The 26288-nt window shown below is 58.2% G+C and overlaps 1 protein-coding gene across 1 annotated transcript in view; it reads left to right on the top strand.

Annotated features, from left to right (window-relative positions):
* ATP1A3 (ATPase Na+/K+ transporting subunit alpha 3) overlaps nucleotides 1–26288 on the top strand; it is a gene marked incomplete at its 5' end in the record, with an annotated part of 141926 nt that overhangs the window by 42705 nt on the left and 72933 nt on the right. Inside the window, 4 exons of the mRNA XM_075606696.1 lie at nucleotides 4235–4433; nucleotides 9221–9330; nucleotides 13941–14075; nucleotides 21854–22046. Coding sequence (XP_075462811.1) covers nucleotides 4235–4433; nucleotides 9221–9330; nucleotides 13941–14075; nucleotides 21854–22046 — 637 coding nt within the window. The remainder of the gene's footprint in view (nucleotides 1–4234; nucleotides 4434–9220; nucleotides 9331–13940; nucleotides 14076–21853; nucleotides 22047–26288) is intronic.

The following is a 26288-nucleotide window of genomic DNA, read 5'->3' as shown; positions in this document are numbered from 1 at the left end:
CTCCTGTTACCCCATATAACCGCTCCTTATAACTCCTCCTATTACCCCATATAACCACTCCCTATAACTCCTCCTATTACCCCATATACCCACTCCCTATAACTCCTCCTATTACCCCATATAACATGTCCCTATAACTCCTCCTATTACCCCATATAACCACTCCCTATAACTCCTCCTATTACCCCATATAACCCCTCCCTATAACCCCTCCTATTACCCCATATAACCACTCTCTATAACTCCTATTACCCCATATAACCCCTCCCTATAACTCATATTACCCATATAACTGCTCCCTATAACTCCTATTACCCCATATAACCGCTCCCTATAATTCCTACTTTTACCCCATATAACCGCTCCCTATTACCCCTCCTATTACCCCATATAACCTCTCTCTATAACTCCTCCTATTACCCCATATAACCCCTCCCTATAACTCCTCCTATTACCCCATATAACCCCTTCCTATAACTCCTCCTATTACCCCATATAACCCCTCCCTATAACTCCTCCTATTACCCTGTGACGGTAACTTTGTAACAGGCTATAATAATACACCAAAAATATAACTGGGTTGAACTGAACGAGGCTTAGATATGATAAAATATAATTTATTCCTTGAAAAAGGTGAACACAACAGATTATACAAATAACATTCAAAATATAGACACTTACTGAAAGGTTTGGACAAGAAAGCCATCAGGATACAGGATGGGCCATTTCTTCCATAATTCAGGTTCAGATGTAGACATCACGACAATACATGAAGATCATGAAGATCATGAAGACCATGCATGAAGACATTTGAGTAAGGGCTGACTCTGGTTTAAAAACCATTTCAACCCCCTCTCTTTCAACCTAGGTGCCGAGCTGGCTAGAAAAATCTCTTTGAAGGAGATTTTGGCTTCCCTTGTAAGTGTGAAGACCGACACTTAAAAACACTCAGTCCCTTTGTTCCTGCCCTTAGTATAAACAATCAGGACAGTTACCTTTTGATCACCGGGCTATGCTAATTTCCTCAGGATGCCCTTCCTGCCCTATTTAGCATAGCAGATGGAGTCTGCATTTTTCAGAGCAGATCCAAAATCCCATATACACTTTAATATCTACACATATTAAAATACCCAGTTCTGGTAGGTCCAGCGGGTCCAAACTTTCCAGACCTTAATGCCGGAAGTGATACACTATAGGGTCAAAGTTTCAGCCCGCTGCGACCTTCAGAACCGGAGATATATAAATACCATATAAACCGTTTCATATTTTGTTATAAAAATCTCAGCTAAAAAGAAATCTCAGCGTTTCACTAAATCCCCATTGAAAACAACGGGCTCCGCCGCCGTGGGTTTCAATGGAGCAACTCCGCCGTTGTAGTCAATGGAATTTCCCGCCATAGACTTTCAATGGCGAAACCGCCGCCATTGAAGTCTATGAGAAAATCCACAACTCTTTACATTCGTCCACACTCCGTCTGAGAGGGCTGGGATGGGGCATGCATTAAAGCCGGTACTTTGGCTACATGCCACCCAAATCCCATCCCTCTGGTCATTCCAGACCCGGAGATATGGACTTACATTTTTCAGCATTTTACACTTAGTCGTTTTTACGCCACGCGGCTTTTCCCCATTGGAATCAATGGCCGGCGCCGCCATTGACAATGCATGGCGCCCGCCGCCATTAGATTCAATGGGACCTCCGCTTCGCCATTGAAATCAATGGCGCGACCCTCCTCCTCTGCTCGATCCCTTACGGGGGTCTCTCATTCCTGGACCCGGTGTGGATCGTGTGTGGGGGTTCCTAGGAGCTAGGGACAAAAAGAACTTTATTCCCAGGGGCCCTAGAACTTAAGATTCCCACGCCAATTGTCTTTGAACTTGACCGAAGTGATGAAACTCATTTCAAAGACATTGTATCTGCTTTTGCGGTCTGCGGTTTGGATGGCTGCCAACCTGTTCCTCGAGGCCGGCGTTGAGGAATCCCCATTGAAGTCAATGAGCCCATTGACTTACAATGGGAAACCGCCGCTCCTCCTCTCGGACGCCACCTGCTGGTCGTCGCTGGAAAACAGGTCCAAAACCGCTACTTCTGCCATTAGAAAGCATGGAGGCTCAATGGCGACCTATGGATGGCTGCAAAATGGAGCCTGAAAAGGCAGGAAAATTACACAAAGGGCTATAATCACTATTTTAACATTAACCCCTTCTCTCCAGCATCAACCCTAGTGTATGAGATGATTGCAAACACCAGGATGAGACAATACATTTTACACAGGGGAATAAACAGTTGGATACTGAAGCAAGGTAAAAACCACATTACTGGACCCTTGTCCAGTTAACCCCTTGCTTCCCAGGTGAGAGTAGGGAGTGGCCAAATGGGGTGTAACCCCTTTAATCCCGGGCCAAACCCCCTCCATTATGACATACCCCATATAACCCCTCCCTATAACTCCTCCTATTGCTCCATATAACCCCTCCCTATAACTCCTCCTATTACCCCATATAACCTCTCCCTATACCTCCTCCTATTACCCCATATAACTGCTCACTATAACTCCTCCTATTACCTCATATAACCTCTCCCTATAACTCCTCCTATTACTCCATATAACCCCTCCCTATAACTCCTCCTATTACCCCATATAACCCCTCCCTATAACTCCTCCTATTATCCCATATAACCCCTCCCTATAACCCCTCCTATTACCCCATATAACCCCTCTCTATAACTTCTTCTATTACCCCATATAACCTCTCCCTATAACTCCTCCTATTACCCATATAACCGCTCCCTATAACTCCTCCTATTACCCCATATAACCTCTCCCTATAACTCCTCCTATTACCCATATAACCGCTCCCTATAACTCCTCCTATTACCCCATATACCCGCTCCCTATAACCCCTCTTATTACCCCATATAACCCCTCCTATTGCCCCATATAACCTGCTCCCTATAACCCCTCCTATTACCCCATATAACCCCTCCTATTGCCCCATATAACCTGCTCCCTATAACCCCTCTTATTATCCCATATAACCCCTCCTATTGCCCCATATAACCTGCTCCCTATAACCCCTCCTATTACCCCATATAACCTCTCCCTATACCTCCTCCTATTACCCCATATAACTGCTCACTATAACTCCTCCTATTACCTCATATAACCTCTCCCTATAACTCCTCCTATTACTCCATATAACCCCTCCCTATAACTCCTCCTATTACCCCATATAACCCCTCCCTATAACTCCTCCTATTATCCCATATAACCCCTCCCTATAACCCCTCCTATTACCCCATATAACCCCTCTCTATAACTTCTTCTATTACCCCATATAACCTCTCCCTATAACTCCTCCTATTACCCATATAACCGCTCCCTATAACTCCTCCTATTACCCCATATAACCTCTCCCTATAACTCCTCCTATTACCCATATAACCGCTCCCTATAACTCCTCCTATTACCCCATATACCCGGTCCCTATAACCCCTCTTATTACTCCATATAACCCCTCCTATTGCCCCATATAACCTGCTCCCTATAACTCCTCCTATTACCCCATATAACTTCTCCCTATAACTCCTCCTATTGCCACCATATAACCCCTCCTATTGCCCCATATAACCTGCTCCCTATAACCCCTCCTATTACCCCATATAACCTCTCCCTATACCTCCTCCTATTGCCCCATATAACCTGCTCCCTATAACCCCTCCTATTACCCCATATAACCTCTCCCTATAACCCCTCCTATTGCCCCATATAACCTGCTCCCTATAACTCCTCCTATTACCCCATATAACTTCTCCCTATAACTCCTCCTATTACCCCATATAACCTCTCCCTATAACTCCTCCTATTACCCATATAACCCCTCTCTATAACTCCTCCTATTACCCCATATAACCGCTCCCTATAACTCCTCCTATTACCCCATATAACCTGCTCCCTATAACTCCTCCTATTACCCCATATAACTTCTCCCTATAACTCCTCCTATTACCCCATATAACCACTCCCTATAACTCCTCCTATTACCCATATAACCCCTCCCTATAACTCCTCCTATTACCCCATATAACCCCTCCCTATAACTCCTCCTATTGCTCCATATAACCTGCTCCCTATAACCCCTCCTATTACCCCATATACCCCTCCCTATACCTCCTCCTGTTGCCCCACGTCACAGCGTGACACACGCGGTGCCTGTGCGTGTTCCCCTCCCAGGTGTGCCTGACTCTCACCGCTAAGCGCATGGCGCGGAAGAACTGCCTGGTGAAGAACCTGGAGGCTGTGGAGACGCTCGGATCCACTTCCACCATCTGCTCCGACAAGACCGGGACCCTGACGCAGAACCGCATGACCGTAGCGCACATGTGGTTTGATAACCAGATCCACGAGGCCGACACCACCGAGGACCAGTCAGGTGAGCGATCCGTGGCCTGCACGTTCCAGGTACGTGTTAAACACACACATGTCGCTCTGTGTGTTCCAGGTACGCGTTAAACACACACATGTCGCTCTGCGTGTTCCAGGTACGTGTCACTCTGCGTGTTCCAGGTACATGTCGCTCTGCGCGTTCCAGGTACGTGTCACTCTGCGTGTTCCAGGTACATGTCGCTCTGCGCGTTCCAGGTACGTGTTAAACACACACGTCGCTCTGCGTGTTCCAGGTACGCGTTAAACACACACATGTTGCTCTGCGTGTTCCAGGTACGCGTTAAACACACACAGGTCGCTCTGCGTGTTCCAGGTATGCGTTAAACACACACATGTCGCTCTGCGTGTTCCAGGTACGCGTTAAACACACACGTCGCTCTGCGTGTTCCAGGTACGCGTTAAACACACACATGTCACTCTGCGTGTTCCAGGTACGCGTTAACCACACACACATCGCTCTGCGTGTTCCAGGTACGCGTTAAACACACACATGTCGCTCTGCATGTTCCAGGTACGCGTTAAACACACACATGTCGCTCTGCGTGTTCCAGGTACGTTTTAAACACACATGTCGCTCTGCGTGTTCCAGGTACATGTTAAACACACACATGTCGCTCTGCGTGTTCCAGGTATGTGTTAAACACACACACACGTCGCTCTGTGTGTTCCAGGTACGCGTTAAACACACACACACGTCGCTCTGCGTGTTCCAGGTACACGTTAAACACACACACGTCACTCTGCGTGTTCCAGGTACGCGTTAAACACACACATGTCACTCTGCGTGTTCCAGGTACGCGTTAAACACACACATGTCGCTCTGCGTGTTCCAGGTACGTGTTAAACACACACATGTCGCTCTGCGTGTTCCAAGTACGCGTTAAACACACACATGTCGCTCTGCGTGTTCCAGGTATGTGTCGCTCTGCGTGTTCCAGGTACGTGTCGCTCTGCGTGTTCCAGGTACGTGTCGCTCTGCGTGTTCCAGGTACATGTCGCTCTGCGTGTTCCAGGTACGTGTCGCTCTGCGTGTTCCAGGTACGTGTTGCTCTGCGTGTTCCAGGTACGTGCCGCTCTGCGTGTTCCAGGTACGTGCTGCTCTGCGTGTTCCAGGTACGTGCCGCTCTGCGTGTTCCAGGTACGTGCCGCTCTGCGTGTTCCAGGTACGTGTCGCTCTGCGTGTTCCAGGTACGTGCCGCTCTGCGTGTTCCAGGTACGTGTTAAACACACACATGTCGCTCTGCATGTTCCAGGTACGCGTTAAACACACACATGTCGCTCTGCGTGTTCCAGGTACGTTTTAAACACACATGTCGCTCTGCGTGTTCCAGGTACATGTTAAACACACACATGTCGCTCTGCGTGTTCCAGGTATGTGTTAAACACACACACACGTCGCTCTGTGTGTTCCAGGTACGCGTTAAACACACACACGTCGCTCTGCGTGTTCCAGGTACACGTTAAACACACACACGTCGCTCTGCGTGTTCCAGGTACGCGTTAAACACACACATGTCACTCTGCGTGTTCCAGGTACGCGTTAAACACACACATGTCGCTCTGCGTGTTCCAGGTACGTGTTAAACACACACATGTCGCTCTGCGTGTTCCAAGTACGCGTTAAACACACACATGTCGCTCTGCGTGTTCCAGGTATGTGTCGCTCTGCGTGTTCCAGGTACGTGTCGCTCTGCGTGTTCCAGGTACGTGTCGCTCTGCGTGTTCCAGGTACATGTCGCTCTGCGTGTTCCAGGTACGTGTCGCTCTGCGTGTTCCAGGTACGTGTTGCTCTGCGTGTTCCAGGTACGTGCCGCTCTGCGTGTTCCAGGTACGTGCTGCTCTGCGTGTTCCAGGTACGTGCCGCTCTGCGTGTTCCAGGTACGTGCCGCTCTGCGTGTTCCAGGTACGTGTCGCTCTGCGTGTTCCAGGTACGTGCCGCTCTGCGTGTTCCAGGTACGTGTCGCTCTGTGTGTTCCAGGTACATGCTGCTCTGCGTGTTCCAGGTACGCGTTAAACACACATATGTTGCTCGGCGTGTTCCAGGTACGTGCCGCTCTGCGTGTTCCAGGTGCGTGCCGCTCTGCGTGTTCCAGGTACGTGTTAAACACACACGTTGCTCTGCGTGTTCCAGGTACGCGTTAAACACACACGTCGCTCTGCGTGTTCCAGGTACGTGTCGCTCTGCGTGTTCCAGGTGCGCGTTAAACACACACATGTCGCTCTGCGTGTTTCAGTTATGCGCCGCTCTGCGTGTTACAGGTACGTGCCGCTCTGCGTGTTACAGGTAAGCGCCGCTCTGCATGTTAAAGGTATGTGCCGCTCTGCGTGTTACAGGTACGCGCCGCTCTGCGTGTTACAGGTACGCGCCGCTCTGCGTGTTACAGGTATGCGCCGCTCTGTGTGTTACAGGTACGCGCCGCTCTGCGTGTTACAGGTACGTGCCGCTCTGCATGTTACAGGTATGCTACGCTCTGCGTGTTACAGGTATGTTACGCTCTGCGTGTCACAGGTACGTGCCGCTCTGTGTGTTACAGGTACGCGCCGCTCTCCGTGTTACAGGTATGTGCTGCTCTGCGTGTTACAGGTACGCGTTAAACACACACATGTTGCTCTGCGTGTTCCAGGTACGTGCCGCTCTGCGTGTTCCAGGTGCGTGCCGCTCTGCGTGTTCCAGGTACGTGTTAAACACACACGTTGCTCTGCGTGTTCCAGGTACGCGTTAAACACACACGTCGCTCTGCATGTTCCAGGTACGCGTTAAACACACACGTCGCTCTGCGTGTTCCAGGTACGTGTCGCTCTGCGTGTTCCAGGTGCGCGTTAAACACACACATGTCGCTCTGCGTGTTTCAGTTATGCGCCGCTCTGCGTGTTACAGGTACGTGCCGCTCTGCGTGTTACAGGTAAGCGCCGCTCTGCATGTTAAAGGTATGTGCCGCTCTGCGTGTTACAGGTACGCGCCGCTCTGCGTGTTACAGGTACGCGCCGCTCTGCGTGTTACAGGTATGCGCCGCTCTGTGTGTTACAGGTACGCGCCGCTCTGCGTGTTACAGGTACGTGCCGCTCTGCATGTTACAGGTATGCTACGCTCTGCGTGTTACAGGTATGTTACGCTCTGCGTGTCACAGGTACGTGCCGCTCTGTGTGTTACAGGTACGCGCCGCTCTCCGTGTTACAGGTATGTGCTGCTCTGCGTGTTACAGGTACATTACGCTCTGCGTGTTACAGGTACGCGCCGCTCTGCGTGTTACAGGTACGCGTTGCTCTGCGTGTTACAGGTACATTACGCTCTGCGTGTTACAGGTACGTTACGTTCTGCGTGTTACAGGTACGTGCCGCTCTGCGTGTTACAGGTACGTGCCGCTCTGCGTGTTACAGGTACGTGCCGCTCTGCGTGTTACAGGTACGTGCCGCTCTGCTTGTTACAGGTACATTACGCTCTGCGTGTTACAGGTACGTTATGCTCTGCGTGTTACAGGGACGTTACGCTCTGCGTGTTACAGGTACGTTACGCTCTGGGTGTTACAGGTACGTTATGCTCTGCGTGTTACAGGGACGTTATGCTCTGCGTGTTACAGGTGCGCTACGCTCTGCGTGTTACAGGTACGCATTGCTCTGCATGTTACAGGTATGTGCCGCTCTGGGTGTTACAGGTACGCGCAGCTCTGCGTGTTACAGGTATGTGCCGCTCTGCGTGTTACAGGTATGTGCCGTTCTGCGTGTTACAGGTACGTTACGCTCTGCGTGTTACAGGTATGTGCCGTTCTGCGTGTTACAGGTACGTTACACTCTGCGTGTTACAGGTGCGCTACGCTCTGGGTGTTACAGGTACACGCAGCTCTGCGTGTTACAGGTATGTGCCGCTTTGAGTGTTACAGGTACGCGTTGCTCTGCGTGTTACAGGTACGGTACACTCTGCGTGTTTCAGTTACGCGCTGCTCTGCGTGTTTTAGGTATGCGTTGCTCTGCATGCTACAGGTACGCGCCGCTCTATGCTTCTGGTTGTATTTCACTGTCTCTCTGTCTCCCTCTCTCCCTTCCCCCCCTCTCTCCCCCTCTCCCCCTTCTCCCCCTCTCTCCCCCTCTCCCCCTCTCCCCCTCTCTCCCTCTCTCCCTTCCCCCCCCTCTCTCCCTCTCTCCCTCTCCTCTCTCTTCCCCTCCACTCCCCCCCTCGCCTCCCTTCCCCCCCTCCCCTCCCTCCCTCCCCTCCCTTCCCCCCCGCCCCCTCCCCTCCCTTCCCCCCCGCCCCCTCCCCTCCATTCCCCCCCCCGCCCCCTCCCCTCCATTCCCCCCCACCCCCTCCCCTCCCTTCCCCCCCCCGCCCCCTCCCCTCCCTTCCCCCCCGCCCCCTTCCCTCCCCCCCTCCCCTCCCTTCTCCCCCTCCCCCCCTCCCCTCCCTTCTCCCCCTCACTTCCCCCCCTCCTTCTCCCCCTCCCCCCCTCCCCTCCCTTCTCCCCCTCCCCCCCTCCCCTCCCTTCTCCCCCTCACTTCCCCCCCTCCTTCTCCCCCTCCCTTCCCCTCTCTTCCCCTCTCTTCCCCTCTCTCCCTCCTCCTCCCTCCCCCTCTCTTCCCCTCTCTCTCCCCCCATCCTCCCCCCTCTCTTCCCCCCATCCTCCCCTCTCTCTCCCCCCACCCTCCCCTCTCTCACCCCCCATCCTCCCCTCTCTCTCTCCCCCCATCCTCCCCTCTCTCTCTCCCCCCATCCTCCCCTCTCTCTCCCCCCCACCCTCCCCTCTCTCTCTCCCCCCATCCTCCCCTCTCCCCCCCTCTCAGGTGCATCCTTTGATAAGAGCTCTCTCACGTGGGCGGCGCTGGCTCGCATCGCTGCGCTGTGTAACCGCGCCGTGTTCAAAGCTGGAAATGATAACATACCTGTACTGAAGGTGTGTGACTGGCAGTGTGTGTGTCACTGTGCGCCTCTGTCACTGTGCGCCTCTGTCACTGTGCGCCTCTGTCCCTGTGCGCCTCTGTCCCTGTGCGCCTCTGTCCCTGTGCGCCTCTGTCACTGTGCGTCTGTCACTTGCGTCTCTGTGCGCCTCTGTCACTGTGCATCTCTGTCACTGTGCGCTTCTGTCACTGTGCGCCTCTGTCACTGTGCGCCTCTGTCACTGTGCGCCTCTGGCACTGGGCGTCTCTGTCCCTGTGCGCCTCTGTCACTGTGCGTCTCTGTCACTGTGCGTCTCTGTCACTGTGCGTCTCTGTCTCTGTATCACTGTGCCTCTGTCACTATGTCTGTCACTGTATGTCTATCACTGTGTCACTGTGTGTCTCTGTCACTGTGTGTCTCTGTCACTGTGTCACTGGGTCCCTGTCACTGTGGGTTCCTGTCATTGTGTATCACTGTGTCTCTGTCACTGTGTCACTGTGTCTCTGTGGGTCTCTGTCACTGTGTCAATGTTTCTCTGTCACTGTGTCACCCTGTGTCCCTCTGTCACTGTGTCCCTCTGTCCGTGTGTCCCTCTGTCCGTGTGTCCCTCTGTCCGTGTGTCCCTCTGTCCGTGTGTCCCTCTGTCCGTGTGTCCCTCTGTCACCGTGTGTCCCTGTCACCGTGTGCCTCTGTCACCGTGTGTCCCTCTGTCACTGTGTGTCTCGGTCACTGTGTGTCTCGGTCACTGTGTGTCTCGGTCACTGTGTCAATGTTTCTCTGTCACTGTGTCACTGTGTGTCTCTGTCACTGTGTCCCTCTGTCACTGTGTTCCTCTGTCACTGTTCCTCTGTCACTGTGTCACCGTGTGTCCCTCTGTCACTGTGTGCCTCTGTCCCTGTGTCCCTCTGTCACCGTGTCCCTCTGTCACCATGTCCCTCTGTCACCGTGTCCCTCTGTCACCGTGTCCCTCTGTCACTGTGTCCCTCTGTCACTGTTTCTCTGTCACTGTGTCACCGTGTGTCCCTCTGTCACTGTGTGCCTCTGTCCCTGTGTCCCTCTGTCACCGTGTCCCTCTGTCACCGTGTCCCTCTGTCACCGTGTCCCTCTGTCACCGTGTCCCTCTGTCACCGTGTCCCTCTGTCACCGTGTCCCTCTGTCACCGTGTCCCTCTGTCACCCTGTGGGTCTCTGTCACCCTGTGGGTCTCTGTCCCTGTGGGTCTCTGTCAATGTGTGCCTCTGTCACTGTGTGCCTGTGTCACTGTGTGTGTCTGTCACTATGGGCCCCATGCAGTAAGCAGCGATAATCCACTTATCGCCAGCCTACTGCGATTCAGTAAGCCCCCCCAAAAAACCCTGGCCCGCTTGCCGATAGCCCTATCTCGCCGCTCATCGCCAGCTTTTCAAACTCTCTGTATTCTAGTTGCCCCGATCAGCGTCGCGCAGCTGAGCGCCTCTGTCCCTGTGCGCCTCTGTCCCTGTGCGCCTCTGACACTGTGCGTCGCGCAGCTGAGCGCCTCTGTCCCTGTGCGCCTCTGTCACTGTGCGTCGCGTAGCTGAGCGCCTCTGTTCCTGTGCGCCTCTGTCACTGTGCGTCGCGCAGCTGAGCGCCTCTGTCCCTGTGCGCCTTTGTCCCTGTGCGCCTCTGTCACTGTGCGTCGCGCAGCTGAGCGCCGCTCTAGAATGAAGAATTTCTCTCCCAATCATCCAGCCACAAAAAGTTGGCAAGAAGGTGGGGAGGAGCGGGGAGACGGCACTTAGAAAAAATCAGGCCCTTTTCCTGCCTGGGAGTGATGCCGGGGGTCTCCGGAGCTGATACTCATTAATACCAGCACCGGAGGCCCCCGGCATGCATCCGAGCACGGAAAAATGCATTTACAGCCCACTTCATTACCTTAACGGCTAAGTCAATGAAGGGGTTAACCACCCGTGCCAGGCTTGTTGTGGGTAGCAGGGGTGAGTGAAGGAGGTATTTGGCCCTTGGTGGGTGTTTAGGCCTTGCGGGGGGGTTTGCGGGTGGACTTAACCCCTTCATTACCTTAGCGGTTAATACCCATCCCTTCACCCACCCCCGCTACCCACAATAAAAACAATACACACAACAGCCCCACTACCCACCTCTTAGGCCCCAATAAACATTACAATATCTAATACACCACCCACCCCCTGAGTCCCCCATAAAAACATGATTTATTTTTTTACACATTCGATTATTACCCCATGCCGGCGTGGTCCTGACAGGTGTCCGCAGGACCCACAGTGCACCCCAGGGGGTGCCCATGGGTGTCTGGGGGCCTCCGGGTGGTCCCCGCGAGACTTCTTGGGGCTCCAGGTGGTACCTGCAGGTCCCCGTGGGCCCCAATGGGCTCCACGGGTGGTCCACGCGGGTTTCTGGAGATCCCCGGGTCGTCCCCACAGGTGTCTTGGGGCGCTCGGGTGGTTCCCACAGGGGCCTGGGGGAGTCCTCAGGTGGTCTCCATGGGTCCCCACTGGCCTGCGGTACCATTCCTGTACATAGAAAATAAAACACGGCCTACATTTAAATCAATAACACCCCCTCCCCCCCACCCCCCACCAAACACATGCAGTACAGTAATGGACAAAATAACTATTATCCAGATATGGATAATAGATTGTTTGTTCATTATTAAACACAACATTAGACAGCATAAATAAAGTAAATAAAACCGTTCTACTTACCCCTGGCAATATGAATGGCGTCTTCGTCAGCTTACTGCAGGTCCCTGTTCTCCGTTACCAGAAAGAATACATAGCAAAATACATTCTAATGTCCCCTAGCCCCTTACTCACCTTAGTGGTTAATAACCGCTATAGTAATTAAGGGGTTAACCCACCCTCTGCCACTACCCACCCACAAGGCCTAACCACCCTCCCCAGGCAACTACCCCCACCCTTCAACCATTCATTGGTACAGTGGGTACATCATGCTCATATTATGTGGGCATGATTTACCCCTATATTAAGAATGGGGAAGGATTAGAAAAAAACAGGCTCAAATTAAACACAGCACATATCAAAATAAAACACATCACATAGCCAATTAAATAGATAACAAATGCCAATAAAACAATTGAATGGCAGAGTGGGTACATGATGCCCATATAATATGGGCATCATTTAACACTATGCCAGTCAATGGTGAAGCCAGAAAAAACAAACACAAACAAGATCCAATGCAATCCAAACAATCAGAAAATAAAAACAAATCAAGAACTAAACAGAAATAAATTACCACCAATCAATTAACCCAATACAAAATAAATTCCACAATTCACAATTAAAACACCAAAACAAAACCATTAGAAAATAAATGAAAGCTCAAAGTAACCACCATCAGACAAAATCTAACTACCAAAAAGAAGCCACTATTACAAAGCAAGCCCCCCCCCCGAAATAAACTATTTAAAACTCCACTAAAAATACATCTTACTAAATAAAAATAAATATTAAATTGCACAAACATTTCGAAATAAACAAGCAAAATACATTTAAAATACATAAAAACAAGCATTTGCAAAATCAGCCATCGGTTGTCCCTGTAAGTATGTCTATCCATAGATAGACATACATAAATTCAGGGATCTCTCTCTGCTGCAGAGAGATCTCGCCGGGTGAGCCCTTATCGGAGGGCAGATCCTATCACCGCCGGCTACTCGCCATGTTTGGAAATGTTGCTCTCACTGGGATTCGGCCTTTCTGCATACCGTGAGAGTAACTCGGCAAAACATGGCGAGTTCCAAACCCTGCCGATTTTTTTTTCCCGGTGCTTACTGCATGAGGCCCTGTGTGTCTCTGTCACTGTGTCACTGTGTGTCTCTGTCACTGCGGCCCTGTGTGTCCCTGTCACTGTGTGTCTCTGTCACGGTGTCACTGTGTGTCTCTGTCACTGTGGCCCTGTGTGTCTCTGTCACTGTGTCACTGTGTGTCTCTGTCATTGCGGCCCTGTGTGTCCCTGTCACTGTGTGTCTCTGTCACTGTGTCACTGTGTGCCTCTGTCACTGCGGCCCTGTTTGTCTCTCACTGTGTGCCTCTGTCACTGTGTGCATCTGTCACTGTGTGTCTGTGTCACTGTGTCTCTGTTATTGTGTGCCTCTATCACTGTGTCACTGTGTGCCTCTATCACGGTGTCACTGTGGGTCTCTGTCACTGTGGGTCTCTGTCACTGTGGGTCTCTGTCACTGGGTCAGTATGTGTCTCTGTCACTGTGTGTCTCTGTCACTGTGTGTCACTGTGGGTCTCTGTCACTGTGTGTTTGTGTCACTGTGGGTCTCTGTCACTGAGTTGCTGTGTCCATATATGACTGTGTGTCTCTGTCACTGTATGTCACTGTGGGTCTCTGTCACTGTGTTGCTGTGTCCCTATATGTCTCTGTCACTGTGTCACTGTGTGTCTCTGTCACTGTGTGTTTGTGTCACTGTGGGTCTGTGGCACTGTGTTGCTGTGTCCGTATATGACTGTGTGTCTCTGTCACTGTGTGTCTCTGTGACTGTGTCTCTGTCACTGTGTTGCTGTGTCCGTATATGTCTCTGTCACTGTGTCACTGTGTTGCTGTGTCCCTATATGTCTCTGTCATGTGTGTCTCTGTCACCATGTCCCTGTCCCCTCAGAGGGACGTGGCAGGTGATGCCTCAGAGTCGGCGCTGCTGAAGTGCATCGAGTTGTCCTGCGGGTCAGTGAAAGCGGTCAGAGAGAAGAATAAGAAGGTGGCCGAGATTCCATTCAACTCCACCAACAAGTACCAGGTCAGGACCACACGCTGACCTTTAGCCCATCTCCATCCATGACCCCTCTCTTTCCCTGACCCCTCTCTTTCCCTGACCCCTCTCTTTCCCTGACCCCTCTCTTTCCCTGACCCCTCTCTTTCCCTGACCCCTCTCTTTCCTTGACCTCTCTCTTTCCCTGACCCCTCTCCATCCCCGGCCCCTCTCCATCCCTGGCCCCTCTCCATCCCTAACCCCTCTCCATCCCTAACCCCTCTCCATCCCTCTCCCCTCTCCATCCCTAACCCCTCTCCATCCCTCTCCCCTCTCCTTCCCCGGCCCCTCTCCATCCCCGACCCCTCTCTTTCCCCGGCCCCCCTCCATCCCCGGCCCCTCTCCATCCCCGACCCCTCTCCATCCCTGACCACTCTCCATCCTTGACCCCTCTCCTTCCCTGGCCCTTCTCCATCCCCGGCCCCTCTCCATCCCCGGCCCCTCTCCATCCCTAACCCCTCTCCATCCCTCTCCCCCCTCCATCTCCGGCCCCTCTCCATCTCCGGCCCCTGTCCATCCCCGACCCCTCTCCATCCCTAACCCCTCTCCATCCCTCTCCCCCCTCCATCTCCGGCCCCTCTCCATCTCCGGCCCCTGTCCATCCCCGGCCCCTCTCCATCCCTGACCCTCCTCCATTCCCGACCCCTCTCCATCCCCGGCCCCTCTCCATCCCCGGCCCCTCTCCATCCCCGGCCCCTCTCCATCCCCGGCCCCTCTCCATCCCCAGCCCCTCTCCATCCCCGACCCCTCTCCATCTCTGGCCGCCCTCCATTCCCGGCCCCTCTCCATCCCTGACCCCTCTCCATCCCTGGCCCCTCTCCATCCCCGGCCCCTCTCCATCCCTAACCCCTCTCCATCCCCGGCCCCTCTCCATCCCTCTCCCCTCTCCTTCCCCGGCCCCTCTCCATCCCTAACCCCTCTCCTTCCCCTGCCCCTCTCCATCCCTAACCCCTCTCCATCCCTCTCCCCTCTCCTTCCCTGGCCCCTCTCCATCCCCGACTCCTCTCCTTCCCCGACCCCTCTCCATCCCCGACCCCCCTCCATCCCCGACCCCCCTCCATCCCCGACCCCCCTCCTTCCCCGACCCCCCTCCATCCCCGGCCCCTCTCCTTCCCCGCCCCCCTCCATCCCCAGCCCCTCTCCTTCCCCGGCCCCTCTCCATCCCTAACCCCTCTCCATCCCTAACCCCTCTCTATCCCCGACCCCTCTCCATCCCTAACCCCTCTCCATCCCCGGCCCCTCTCCATCCCCGGCCCCTCTCCATCCCCGACCCCTCTCCATCCCCGACCCCCCTCCATCCCCGACCCCCCTCCATCCCCGGCTCCTCTCCTTCCCCGGCCCCCCTCCATCCCTGACCCCTCTCCATCCCCGACCCCTCTCCATCCCTAACCCCTCTCCATCCCCAGCCCCTCTCCATCCCTCTCCCCTCTCCATCCCCGGCCCCTCTCCATCCCCGACCCCTCTCCATCCCTAACCCCTCTCCATCCCTCTCCCCTCTCCATCCCTCTCCCCTCTCCTTCCCCGGCCCCTCTCCATCCCCGACCCCTCTCCATCCCCGACCCCTCTCCATCCCCAGCCCCTCTCCATCCCCGGCCCCCCTCCATTAACCGGCCCCTCTCCATCCCCGACCCCTCTCCATCCCCGGCCCCTCTCCATCCCCCGCCCCTCTCCATCCCTGACCCCTCTCTATCCCTGACCCCTCTCCATCCCTGACCCCTCTCCATCCCTGACCCCTCTCCATCCCTCTCCCCTCTCCTTCCCCTGCCCCTCTCCATCCCTCTCCCCTCTCCATCCCCGGCCCCTCTCCATCCCCGGCCCCTCTCCATCCCCGGCCCCTCTCCATCCCCGACCCCTCTCCATCCCTAACCCCTCTCCATCCCCGGCCCCTCTCCATCCCTCTCCCCTCTCCATCCCCGGCCCCTCTCCATCCCCGACCCCTCTCCATCCCTAAGCCCTCTCCATCCCCGGCCCCTCTCCATCCCTCTCCCCTCTCCTTCCCCGGCCCCTCTCCATCCCCGACCCCTCTCCATCCCCAACCCCTCTCCATCCCCGGCCCCTCTCCATCCCTGGCCCCCCTCCATCCCCGACCCCTCTCCATCCCCGGCCCATCTCCATCCCCGGCCCCTCTCCATCCCCGGCCCCCCTCCATCCCCGGCCCCTCTCCATCCCCGGCCCCTCTCCATCCCCTGCCCCTCTCCATCCCCGACCCCTCTCCATCCCCGGCCCCTCTCCGTCCCCCGCCCCTCTCCATCCCTGACCCCTCTCCATCCCTGACCCCTCTCCGTCCCCCGCCCCTCTCCATCCCTGACCCCTCTCCATCCCTGACCCCTCTCCATCCCTGACCCCTCTCCATCCCTGACCCCTCTCCATCCCTCTCCCCTCTCCTTCCCCTGCCCCTCTCCATCCCTCTCCCCTCTCCATCCCTCTCCCCTCTCCTTCCCCAGCCCCTCTCCATCCCCGACCCCTCTCCATCCCCGACCCCCCTCCATCCCCAGCCCCTCTCCATCCCTGACCCCTCTCCATCCCCGACCCCTCTCCATCCCCGGCCCCTCTCCATCCCCGACCCCTCTCCATCCCCGACCCCTCTCCATCCCCGGCCCCTCTCCATCCCCAACCCCCCTCCATCCCCGGCCCCTCTCCATCCCCGACCCCTCTCCATCCCTCTCCCCTCTCCTTCCCCGGCCCCCCTCCATCCCCGGCCCCTCTCCATCCCTCTCCCCTCTCCTTCCCCGGCCCCCCTCCATCCCCGGCCCCTCTCCATCCCTCTCCCCTCTCCATCCCCGGCCCCTCTCCATCCCCGGCCCCTCTCCATCCCCGACCCCTCTCCATCCCCGACCCCTCTCCATCCCCGACCCCCCTCCATCCCCAGCCCCTCTCCATCCCTGACCCCTCTCCATCCCCGACCCCTCTCCATCCCCGGCCCCTCTCCATCCCCGACCCCTCTCCATCCCCGGCCCCTCTCCATCCCCGGCCCCTCTCCATCCCCGGCCCCTCTCCTACCCCGGCCCCTCTCCATCCCCGACCCCTCTCCATCCCTGACCCCTCTCCATCCCCGGCCCCTCTCCATCCCTAACCCCTCTCCATCCCCGGCCCCTCTCCATCCCTCTCCCCTCTCCTTCCCCGGCCCCTCTCCATCCCTGGCCCCTCTCCATCCCCGGCCCCTCTCCATCCCCGACCCCTCTCTATCCCTCTCCCCTCTCCATCCCTCTCCCCTCTCCATCCCCGGCCCCTCTCCATCCCTGACCCCTCTCCATCCCTGACCCCTCTCCATCCCTCTCCCCTCTCCTTCCCCTGCCCCCCTCCATCCCCGGCCCCTCTCCATCCCTCTCCCCTCTCCATCCCCGGCCCCTCTCCATCCCCGGCCCCTCTCCATCCCCGACCCCTCTCCATCCCCGACCCCTCTCCATCCCCGACCCCCCTCCATCCCCAGCCCCTCTCCATCCCTGACCCCTCTCCATCCCCGACCCCTCTCCATCCCCGGCCCCTCTCCATCCCCGACCCCTCTCCATCCCCGGCCCCTCTCCATCCCCGGCCCCTCTCCATCCCCGGCCCCTCTCCTACCCCGGCCCCTCTCCATCCCCGACCCCTCTCCATCCCTGACCCCTCTCCATCCCCGGCCCCTCTCCATCCCTAACCCCTCTCCATCCCCGGCCCCTCTCCATCCCTCTCCCCTCTCCTTCCCCGGCCCCTCTCCATCCCTGGCCCCTCTCCATCCCCGGCCCCTCTCCATCCCCGACCCCTCTCTATCCCTCTCCCCTCTCCATCCCTCTCCCCTCTCCATCCCCGGCCCCTCTCCATCCCTGACCCCTCTCCATCCCTGACCCCTCTCCATCCCTCTCCCCTCTCCTTCCCCTGCCCCCCTCCATCCCCGGCCCCTCTCCATCCCTCTCCCCTCTCCATCCCCGGCCCCTCTCCATCCCCGGCCCCTCTCCTTCCCCGGCCCCTCTCCATCCCCGACCCCTCTCCATCCCCGGCCCCTCTCCATCCCCGGCCCCTCTCCTTCCCCGGCCCCTCTCCATCCCCGACCCCTCTCCATCCCCGACCCCCCTCCATCCCCGGCCCCTCTCTTTCTCCGGCCCCTCTCCATCCCCGACCCCCCTCCATCCCCGGCCCCTCTCTTTCCCCGACCCCTCTCCATCCCCGACCCCCCTCCATCCCCAGCCCCTCTCTTTCCCCGGCCCCTCTCTTTCCCCGGCCCCTCTCCATCCCAGGCCCCTCTCCTTCCCCGACCCCTCTCCATCCCCGGCCCCTCTCCTTCCCCGGCCCCCCTCCATCCCCGGCCCCTCTCCATCCCTGACCCCCCTCCATCCCTGACCCCTCTCCATCCCCGGCCCCCCTCCATCCCTGACCCCTCTCCATCCCCGGCCCCCCTCCATCCCTGACCCCTCTCCATCCCTGGCCCCTCTCCATCCCCGGCCCCTCTCCATCCCCCGCCCCTCTCCATCCCTGACCCCTCTCCATCCCTGACCCCTCTCCATCCCTGACCCCTCTCCATCCCTGACCCCTCTCCATCCCTCTCCCCTCTCCATCCCCGGCCCCTCTCCATCCCCGGCCTCTCTCCATCCCCGGCCTCTCTCCATCCCTGACCCCTCTCCATCCCTGACCCCTCTCCATCCCCGGCCCCTCTCCATCCCTGACCCCTCTCCATCCCCGACCCCTCTCCATCCCCGGCCCCTCTCCATCCCCGACCCCTCTCCTTCCCCGGCCCCTCTCCATCCCCGGCCCCTCTCCATCCCTCACCCCCCTCCATCCCCGGCCCCTCTCCATCCCCGACCCCTCTCCATCCCTCTCCCCTCTCCTTCCCCTGCCCCTCTCCATCCCTGACCCCTCTCCATCCCCGGCCCCTCTCCATCCCTGACCCCTCTCCATCCCTGACCCCTCTCCATCCCTCTCCCCTCTCCTTCCCCTGCCCCTCTCCATCCCTCTCCCCTCTCCATCCTCGGCCCCTCTCCTTCCCCTGCCCCTCTCCATCCCCCGCCCCTCTCCATCCCTGACCCCTCTCCATCCCTGGCCCCTCTCCATCCCCGGCCCCTCTCCATCCCCGGCCCCTCTCCATCCCCCGTCCCTCTCCATCCCTGACCCCTCTCCATCCCTGACCCCTCTCCATCCCTCTCCCCTCTCCATCCCCGGCCCCTCTCCATCCCCGGCCCCTCTCCATCCCCGGCCCCTCTCCATCCCCGACCCCTCTCCATCCCTGACCCCTCTCCATCCCTCTCCCCTCTCCATCCCCGGCCCTCTCCATCCCCGGCCCCTAACATCCCCGGCCCCTCTCCATCCCTGACCCCTCTCCATCCCTGTCCCCTCTCCATCCCTGACCCCTCTCCATCCCTCTCCCCTCTCCATCCCCGGCCCCTCTCCATCCCTGACCCCTCTCCATCACTGACCCCTCTCCATCCCTCTCCCCTCTCCTTCCCCAGCCCCTCTCTTTCCCCGGCCCCTCTCTTTCCCCGGCCCCTCTCCATCCCAGGCCCCTCTCCTTCCCCGACCCCTCTCCATCCCCGGCCCCTCTCCTTCCCCGGCCCCCCTCCATCCCCGGCCCCTCTCCATCCCTGACCCCCCTCCATCCCTGACCCCTCTCCATCCCCGGCCCCCCTCCATCCCTGACCCCTCTCCATCCCCGGCCCCCCTCCATCCCTGACCCCTCTCCATCCCTGGCCCCTCTCCATCCCCGGCCCCTCTCCATCCCCCTCCCCTCTCCATCCCTGACCCCTCTCCATCCCTGACCCCTCTCCATCCCTGACCCCTCTCCATCCCTGACCCCTCTCCATCCCTGACCCCTCTCCATCCCTCTCCCCTCTCCATCCCCGGCCCCTCTCCATCCCCGGCCTCTCTCCATCCCCGGCCTCTCTCCATCCCTGACCCCTCTCCATCCCTGACCCCTCTCCATCCCCGGCCCCTCTCCATCCCTGACCCCTCTCCATCCCCGACCCCTCTCCATCCCCGGCCCCTCTCCATCCCTGACCCCTCTCCTTCCCCGGCCCCTCTCCATCCCCGGCCCCTCTCCATCCCTGACCCCCCTCCATCCCCGGCCCCTCTCCATCCCCGACCCCTCTCCATCCCTCTCCCCTCTCCTTCCCCTGCCCCTCTCCATCCCTGACCCCTCTCCATCCCCGGCCCCTCTCCATCCCTGACCCCTCTCCATCCCTGACCCCTCTCCATCCCTCTCCCCTCTCCTTCCCCTGCCCCTCTCCATCCCTCTCCCCTCTCCATCCTCGGCCCCTCTCCTTCCCCTGCCCCTCTCCATCCCCCGCCCCTCTCCATCCCTGACCCCTCTCCATCCCTGGCCCCTCTCCATCCCCGGCCCCTCTCCATCCCCGGCCCCTCTCCATCCCCCGTCCCTCTCCATCCCTGACCCCTCTCCATCCCTGACCCCTCTCCATCCCTCTCCCCTCTCCATCCCCGGCCCCTCTCCATCCCCGGCCCCTCTCCATCCCCGGCCCCTCTCCATCCCCGACCCCTCTCCATCCCTGACCCCTCTCCATCCCTCTCCCCTCTCCATCCCCGGCCCCTCTCCATCCCCGGCCCCTAACATCCCCGGCCCCTCTCCATCCCTGACCCCTCTCCATCCCTGTCCCCTCTCCATCCCTGACCCCTCTCCATCCCTCTCCCCTCTCCATCCCCGGCCCCTCTCCATCCCTGACCCCTCTCCATCCCTCTCCCCTCTCCTTCCCCTGCCCCTCTCCATCCCTCTCCCCTCTCCATCCCCGGCCCCTCTCCATCCCCGGCCCCTCTCCATCCCTGGCCCCTCTCCATCCCTGACCCCTCTCTTTCCCCGGCCCCTCTCCTTCCCCGGCCCCTCTCCTTCCCCGGCCCCTCTCCTTCCCCGGCCCCTCTCCATCCCTCTCCCCTCTCCATCCCCAACCCCTCTCCTTCCCTGACCCCTCTCCTTCCCTGACCCCTCTCTTTCCCCGGCCCCTCTCCATCCCCGGCCCCCTCCTTCCCTGACCCCTCTCCATCCCCGGCCCCTCTCCATCCCTGTCCCCTCTCCATCCCTGGCCCCTCTCCTTCCCCGGCCCCTCTCCATCCCTGACCCCTCTCCATCCCCGGCCCCTCTCCATCCCTGACCCCTCTCCATCCCTGACCCCTCTCCATCCCCGGCCCCTCTCCATCCCCGGCCCCTCTCCATCCCTCTCCCCTCTCCATTCCCGGCCCCTCTCCTTCCCCTGCCCCTCTCCATCCCTGTCCCCTCTCCATCCCTGGCCCCTCTCCTTCCCCGGCCCCTCTCCATCCCTGACCCCTCTCCATCCCCGGCCCCTCTCCATCCCTGACCCCTCTCCATCCCTGACCCCTCTCCATCCCCGGCCCCTCTCCATCCCCGGCCCCTCTCCATCCCTCTCCCCTCTCCATTCCCGGCCCCTCTCCTTCCCCTGCCCCTCTCCATCCCCGGCCCCTCTCCATCCCCGGCCCCTCTCCATCCCCGGCCCCTCTCCATCCCTGACCCCTCTCCATCCCTGACCCCTCTCCATCCCTCTCCCCTCTCCTTCCCCTGCCCCTCTCCATCCCTCTCCCCTCTCCATTCCCGGCCCCTCTCCTTCCCCTGCCCCTCTCCATCCCCGGCCCCTCTCCATCCCCGGCCCCTCTCCATCCCCGGCCCCTCTCCATCCCTGACCCCTCTCCATCCCTGACCCCTCTCCATCCCTCTCCCCTCTCCATCCCCGGCCCCTCTCCACAGTGTACTGCATGTATTGCAGATAAGCTCCTCCTGAAACTCCCACATGGGTGCTGGCATTCCCTCCCGATAATCCTCCATCTTTCTTCCTCCCCAGCTGTCCATCCACGAGACTGAGGACGCCAGTGATAACCGTTACATGCTTGTGATGAAGGGAGCGCCTGAGAGGATCCTCGATGTCTGTTCCACCATTCTCATCCAGGGCAAAGAGCAGCCACTGGACGAGGAGCTGAAGGAGGCCTTCCAGAATGCATACCTGGAGCTGGGCGGGCTGGGAGAGAGGGTGCTGGGTGAGCAGAGGGAGAGAGGGTGCTGGGTGAGCATAGGGAGAGAGGGTGCTGGGTGTGTATAGGGAGAGAGGGTGCTGGGTGTGTATAGGGAGAGAGAGGGTGCTGGGTGAGCAGAGGGAGAGAGGGTGCTGGGTGAGCAGAGGGAGAGGAGGGTGCTGGGTGTGCATAGGGAGAGAGGGGTACTGGGTGTGTGTATAGGGAGAGAGAGGGTGCTGGGTGAGCAGAGGGAGAGAGGGTGCTGGGTGAGCAGAGGGAGAGAGGGTGCTGGGTGTGCATGGGGAGAGAGGGTGCTGGGTGAGCATAGGGAGAGAGGGTGCTGGGTGAGCATAGGGAGAGAGGGTGCTGGGTTAGCATAGGGAGAGAGGGTGCTGGGTTACCATAGGGAGAGAGGGAGCTGGGCGGGGTGGGAGAGAGGGTGCTGCGTGAGCAGAGGGAGAGAGGGTGCTGGGTGTGCATAGGGAGAGAGGGTGCTGGGTGAGCAGAGGGAGAGAGGGTGCTGGGTGTGCATAGGGAGAGAGGGTGCTGGGTTAGCATAGGGAGAGAGGGAGCTGGGCGGGCCTGGGAGAGAGGGTGCTGGGTGAGCAGAAGGACAGAGGGTGCTGGGTGAGCAGAGGGAGAGAGGGTGCTGGGTGTGCATAGGAGAGAGGGTGCTGGTGAGCAGAGGGAGAGAGGGTGCTGGGTGTGCATTGGGAGAGACGGTGCTGGGTGTGCATAGAGGAAGAGAGGGTGCTGGGTGTGCATAGGGAGAGAGGGAGCTGGGTGTGCATAGGGAGAGAGGGTGCTGGGGTGAGCATAGGGAGAGAGGGTGCTGGGTGTGCATAGAGAGATAGGGTGCTTTGTGAGCACAGGGAGAGAGGGTGCTGGGTGTGCATAGAGAGAGAGGGTGCTTGGTGAGCATAGGGAGAGAGGGTGCTGGGTGTGCATAGGGAGAGAGGGTGCTGGGTGAGCATAGGGAGAGAGGGTGCTGGGTGAGCATAGGGAGAGAGGAGTGTGCTGGGTGAGCATAGGGTGAGAGTGCTGGGTGTGTATAGGGAGAGAGTGCTGGGTGTGTATAGGGAGAGAGTGCTGGGTGTGTATAGGGAGAGAGTGCTGGGTGTGTATAGGGAGAGAGTGCTGGGTGTGTATAGGGAGAGAGTGCTGGGTGTGTATAGGGGAGAGAGGGTGCTGGGTTTGCATAGGGAGAGAGGGTGCTGGGTGTGCATAGGGAGAGAGTGCTGGGTGTGTATAGGGAGAGAGTGCTGGGTGTGTATAGGGAGAGAGGGTGCTGGGTGAGCAGAGGAGAGAGGGTGCTGGGTGAGCATAGGGAGAGAGGGTGCTGGGTGTGCATAGGGAGAGAGGGTGCTGGGTTTGCATAGAGAGTGAGGGTGCTGGGTGAGCATAGGCAGAGAGGGTGCTGGGTGTGTATAGGGAGAGAGGGTGCTGAGTGTGCATAGGGAGAGAGGGTGCTGGGTGTGTATAGGGAGTGAGGGTGCTGGGTGAGCATAGGGAGAGAGGGTGCTGGGTGAGCATAGGGAGAGAGGGTGCTGGGTGAGCATAGGGAGAGAGGGTGCTGGGTGAGCATAGGGAGAGAGAGTGCTGGGTGAGCATAGGGAGAGAGGGTGCTGAGTGTGCATAGGGAGAGAGGGTGCTGGGTGTGTATAGGGAGAGAGGGTGCTGGGTGTGTATAGGGAGAGAGGGTGCTGGGTGTGTATAGGAAGAGAGGGTGCTGGGTAAGGATTGGTGTTTCGGGGTGTAAAGAGTGCTGGGTACGGAGTAGAGAATCGGGGTGTGGGGAGTGCTGCGTTTGGATTAGAGAATCGGGGTGTGGGGAGTGCTGGGTATGGATTAGAGAATCGGGGTGTGGGGAGTGCTGCGTATGGATTAGAGAATCGGGGTGTGGGGAGTGCTGGGTATGGATTAGAGAATCGGGGTGTGGGGAGTGCTGCGTATGGATTAGAGAATCGGGGTGTGGGGAGTGCTGGGTATGGATTAGAGAATCGGGGTGTGGGGAGTGCTGGGTATGGATTAGAGAATCGGGGTGTGGGGAGTGCTGGGTTTGGATTAGAGAATCGGGGTGTGGGGAGTGCTGGGTACGGATTAGAGAATCGGGGTGTGGGGAGTGCTGGGTATGGATTAGAGAATCGGGGTGTGGGGAGTGCTGGGTACGGATTAGAGAATCTGGGTGTGGGGAGTGCTGGGTATGGATTAGAGAATCGGGGTGTGGGGAGTGCTGGGTATGGATTAGAGAATCGGGGTGTGGGGAGTGCTGGGTATGGATTAGAGAATCGGGGTGTGGGGAGTGCTGGGTATGGATTAGAGAATCGGGGTGTGGGGAGTGCTGGGTATGGATTAGAGAATCGGGGTGTGGGGAGTGCTGGGTGTGGATTAGAGAATCGGGGTGTGGGGAGTGCTGGGTTTGGATTAGAGAATCGGGGTGTGGGGAGTGCTGGGTTATGGATTAGAGAATCGGGGTGTGGGGAGTGCTGGGTATGGATTAGAGAATCGGGGTGTGGGGAGTGCTGGGTATGGATTAGAGAATCGGGGTGTGGGGAGTGCTGGGTATGGATTAGAGAATCGGGGTGTGGGGAGTGCTGGGTATGGATTAGAGAATCGGGGTGTGGGGAGTGCTGGGTATGGATTAGAGAATCGGGGTGTGGGGAGTGCTGGGTATGGATTAGAGAATCGGGGTGTGGGGAGTGCTGGGTACGGAGTATAGAATCGGGGTGTGGGGAGTGCTGGGTATGGATTAGAGAATCGGGGTGTGGGGAGTGCTGGGTACGGATTAGAGAATCGGGGTGTGGGGAGTGCTGCGTATGGATTAGAGAATCGGGGTGTGGGGAGTGCTGCGTTTGGATTAGAGAATCGGGGTGTGGGGAGTGCTGGGTACGGAGTATAGAATCGGGGTGTGGGGAGTGCTGGGTATGGATTAGAGAATCGGGGTGTGGGGAGTGCTTGGTACGGATTAGAGAATCGGGGTGTGGGGGGTGCTGGGTATGGATTAGAGAATCGGGGTGTGGGGAGTGCTGGGTAGGGATTAGAGAATCGGGGTGTGGGGAGTGCTGGGTATGGATTAGAGAATCGGGGTGTGGGGGGTGCTGGGTATGGATTAGAGAATCGGGGTGTGGGGAGTGCTGGGTGTGGATTAGAGAATCGGGGTGTGGGGAGTGCTGGGTATGGATTAGAGAATCGGGGTGTGGGGGGTGCTGGGTATGGATTAGAGAATCGGGGTGTGGGGAGTGCTGGGTATGGATTAGAGAATCGGGGTGTGGGGAGTGCTGGGTATGGATTAGAGAATCGGGGTGTGGGGAGTGCTGGGTATGGATTAGAGAATCGGGGTGTGGGGAGTGCTGGGTATGGATTAGAGAATCGGGGTGTGGGGAGTGCTGGGTATGGATTAGAGAATCGGGGTGTGGGGGGTGCTGGGTACGGATTAGAGAATCGGGGTGTGGGGAGTGCTGGGTATGGATTAGAGAATCGGGGTGTGGGGAGTGCTGGGTATGGATTAGAGAATCGGGGTGTGGGGAGTGCTGGGTATGGATTAGAGAATCGGGGTGTGGGGAGTGCTGGGTATGGATTAGAGAATCGGGGTGTGGGGAGTGCTGGGTACGGATTAGAGAATCGGGGTGTGGGGAGTGCTGGGTACGGATTAGAGAATCGGGGTGTGGGGAGTGCTGGGTATGGATTAGAGAATCGGGGTGTGGGGAGTGCTGGGTATGGATTAGAGAATCGGGGTGTGGGGAGTGCTGGGTATGGATTAGAGAATCGGGGTGTGGGGAGTGCTGGGTATGGATTAGAGAATCGGGGTGTGGGGAGTGCTGGGTATGGATTAGAGAATCGGGGTGTGGGGAGTGCTGGGTATGGATTAGAGAATCGGGGTGTGGGGAGTGCGGGGTACGGATTAGAGAATCGGGGTGTGGGGAGTGCTGGGTATGGATTAGAGAATCGGGGTGTGGGGAGTGCTGGGTATGGATTAGAGAATCGGGGTGTGGGGAGTGCTGGGTATGGATTAGAGAATCGGGGTGTGGGGAGTGCTGGGTATGGATTAGAGAATCGGGGTGTGGGGAGTGCTGGGTATGGATTAGAGAATCGGGGTGTGGGGAGTGCTGGGTATGGATTAGAGAATCGGGGTGTGGGGAGTGCTGGGTATGGATTAGAGAATCGGGGTGTGGGGAGTGCTGGGTATGGATTAGAGAATCGGGGTGTGGGGAGTGCTGGGTATGGATTAGAGAATCGGGGTGTGGGGAGTGCTGGGTATGGATTAGA

This window comes from Ascaphus truei, chromosome 6 (assembly GCF_040206685.1).
Source record: "Ascaphus truei isolate aAscTru1 chromosome 6, aAscTru1.hap1, whole genome shotgun sequence".
NCBI classification, from domain to species: domain Eukaryota; kingdom Metazoa; phylum Chordata; class Amphibia; order Anura; family Ascaphidae; genus Ascaphus; species Ascaphus truei.
This window is presented reverse-complemented; position numbering and strand designations above follow the sequence as displayed.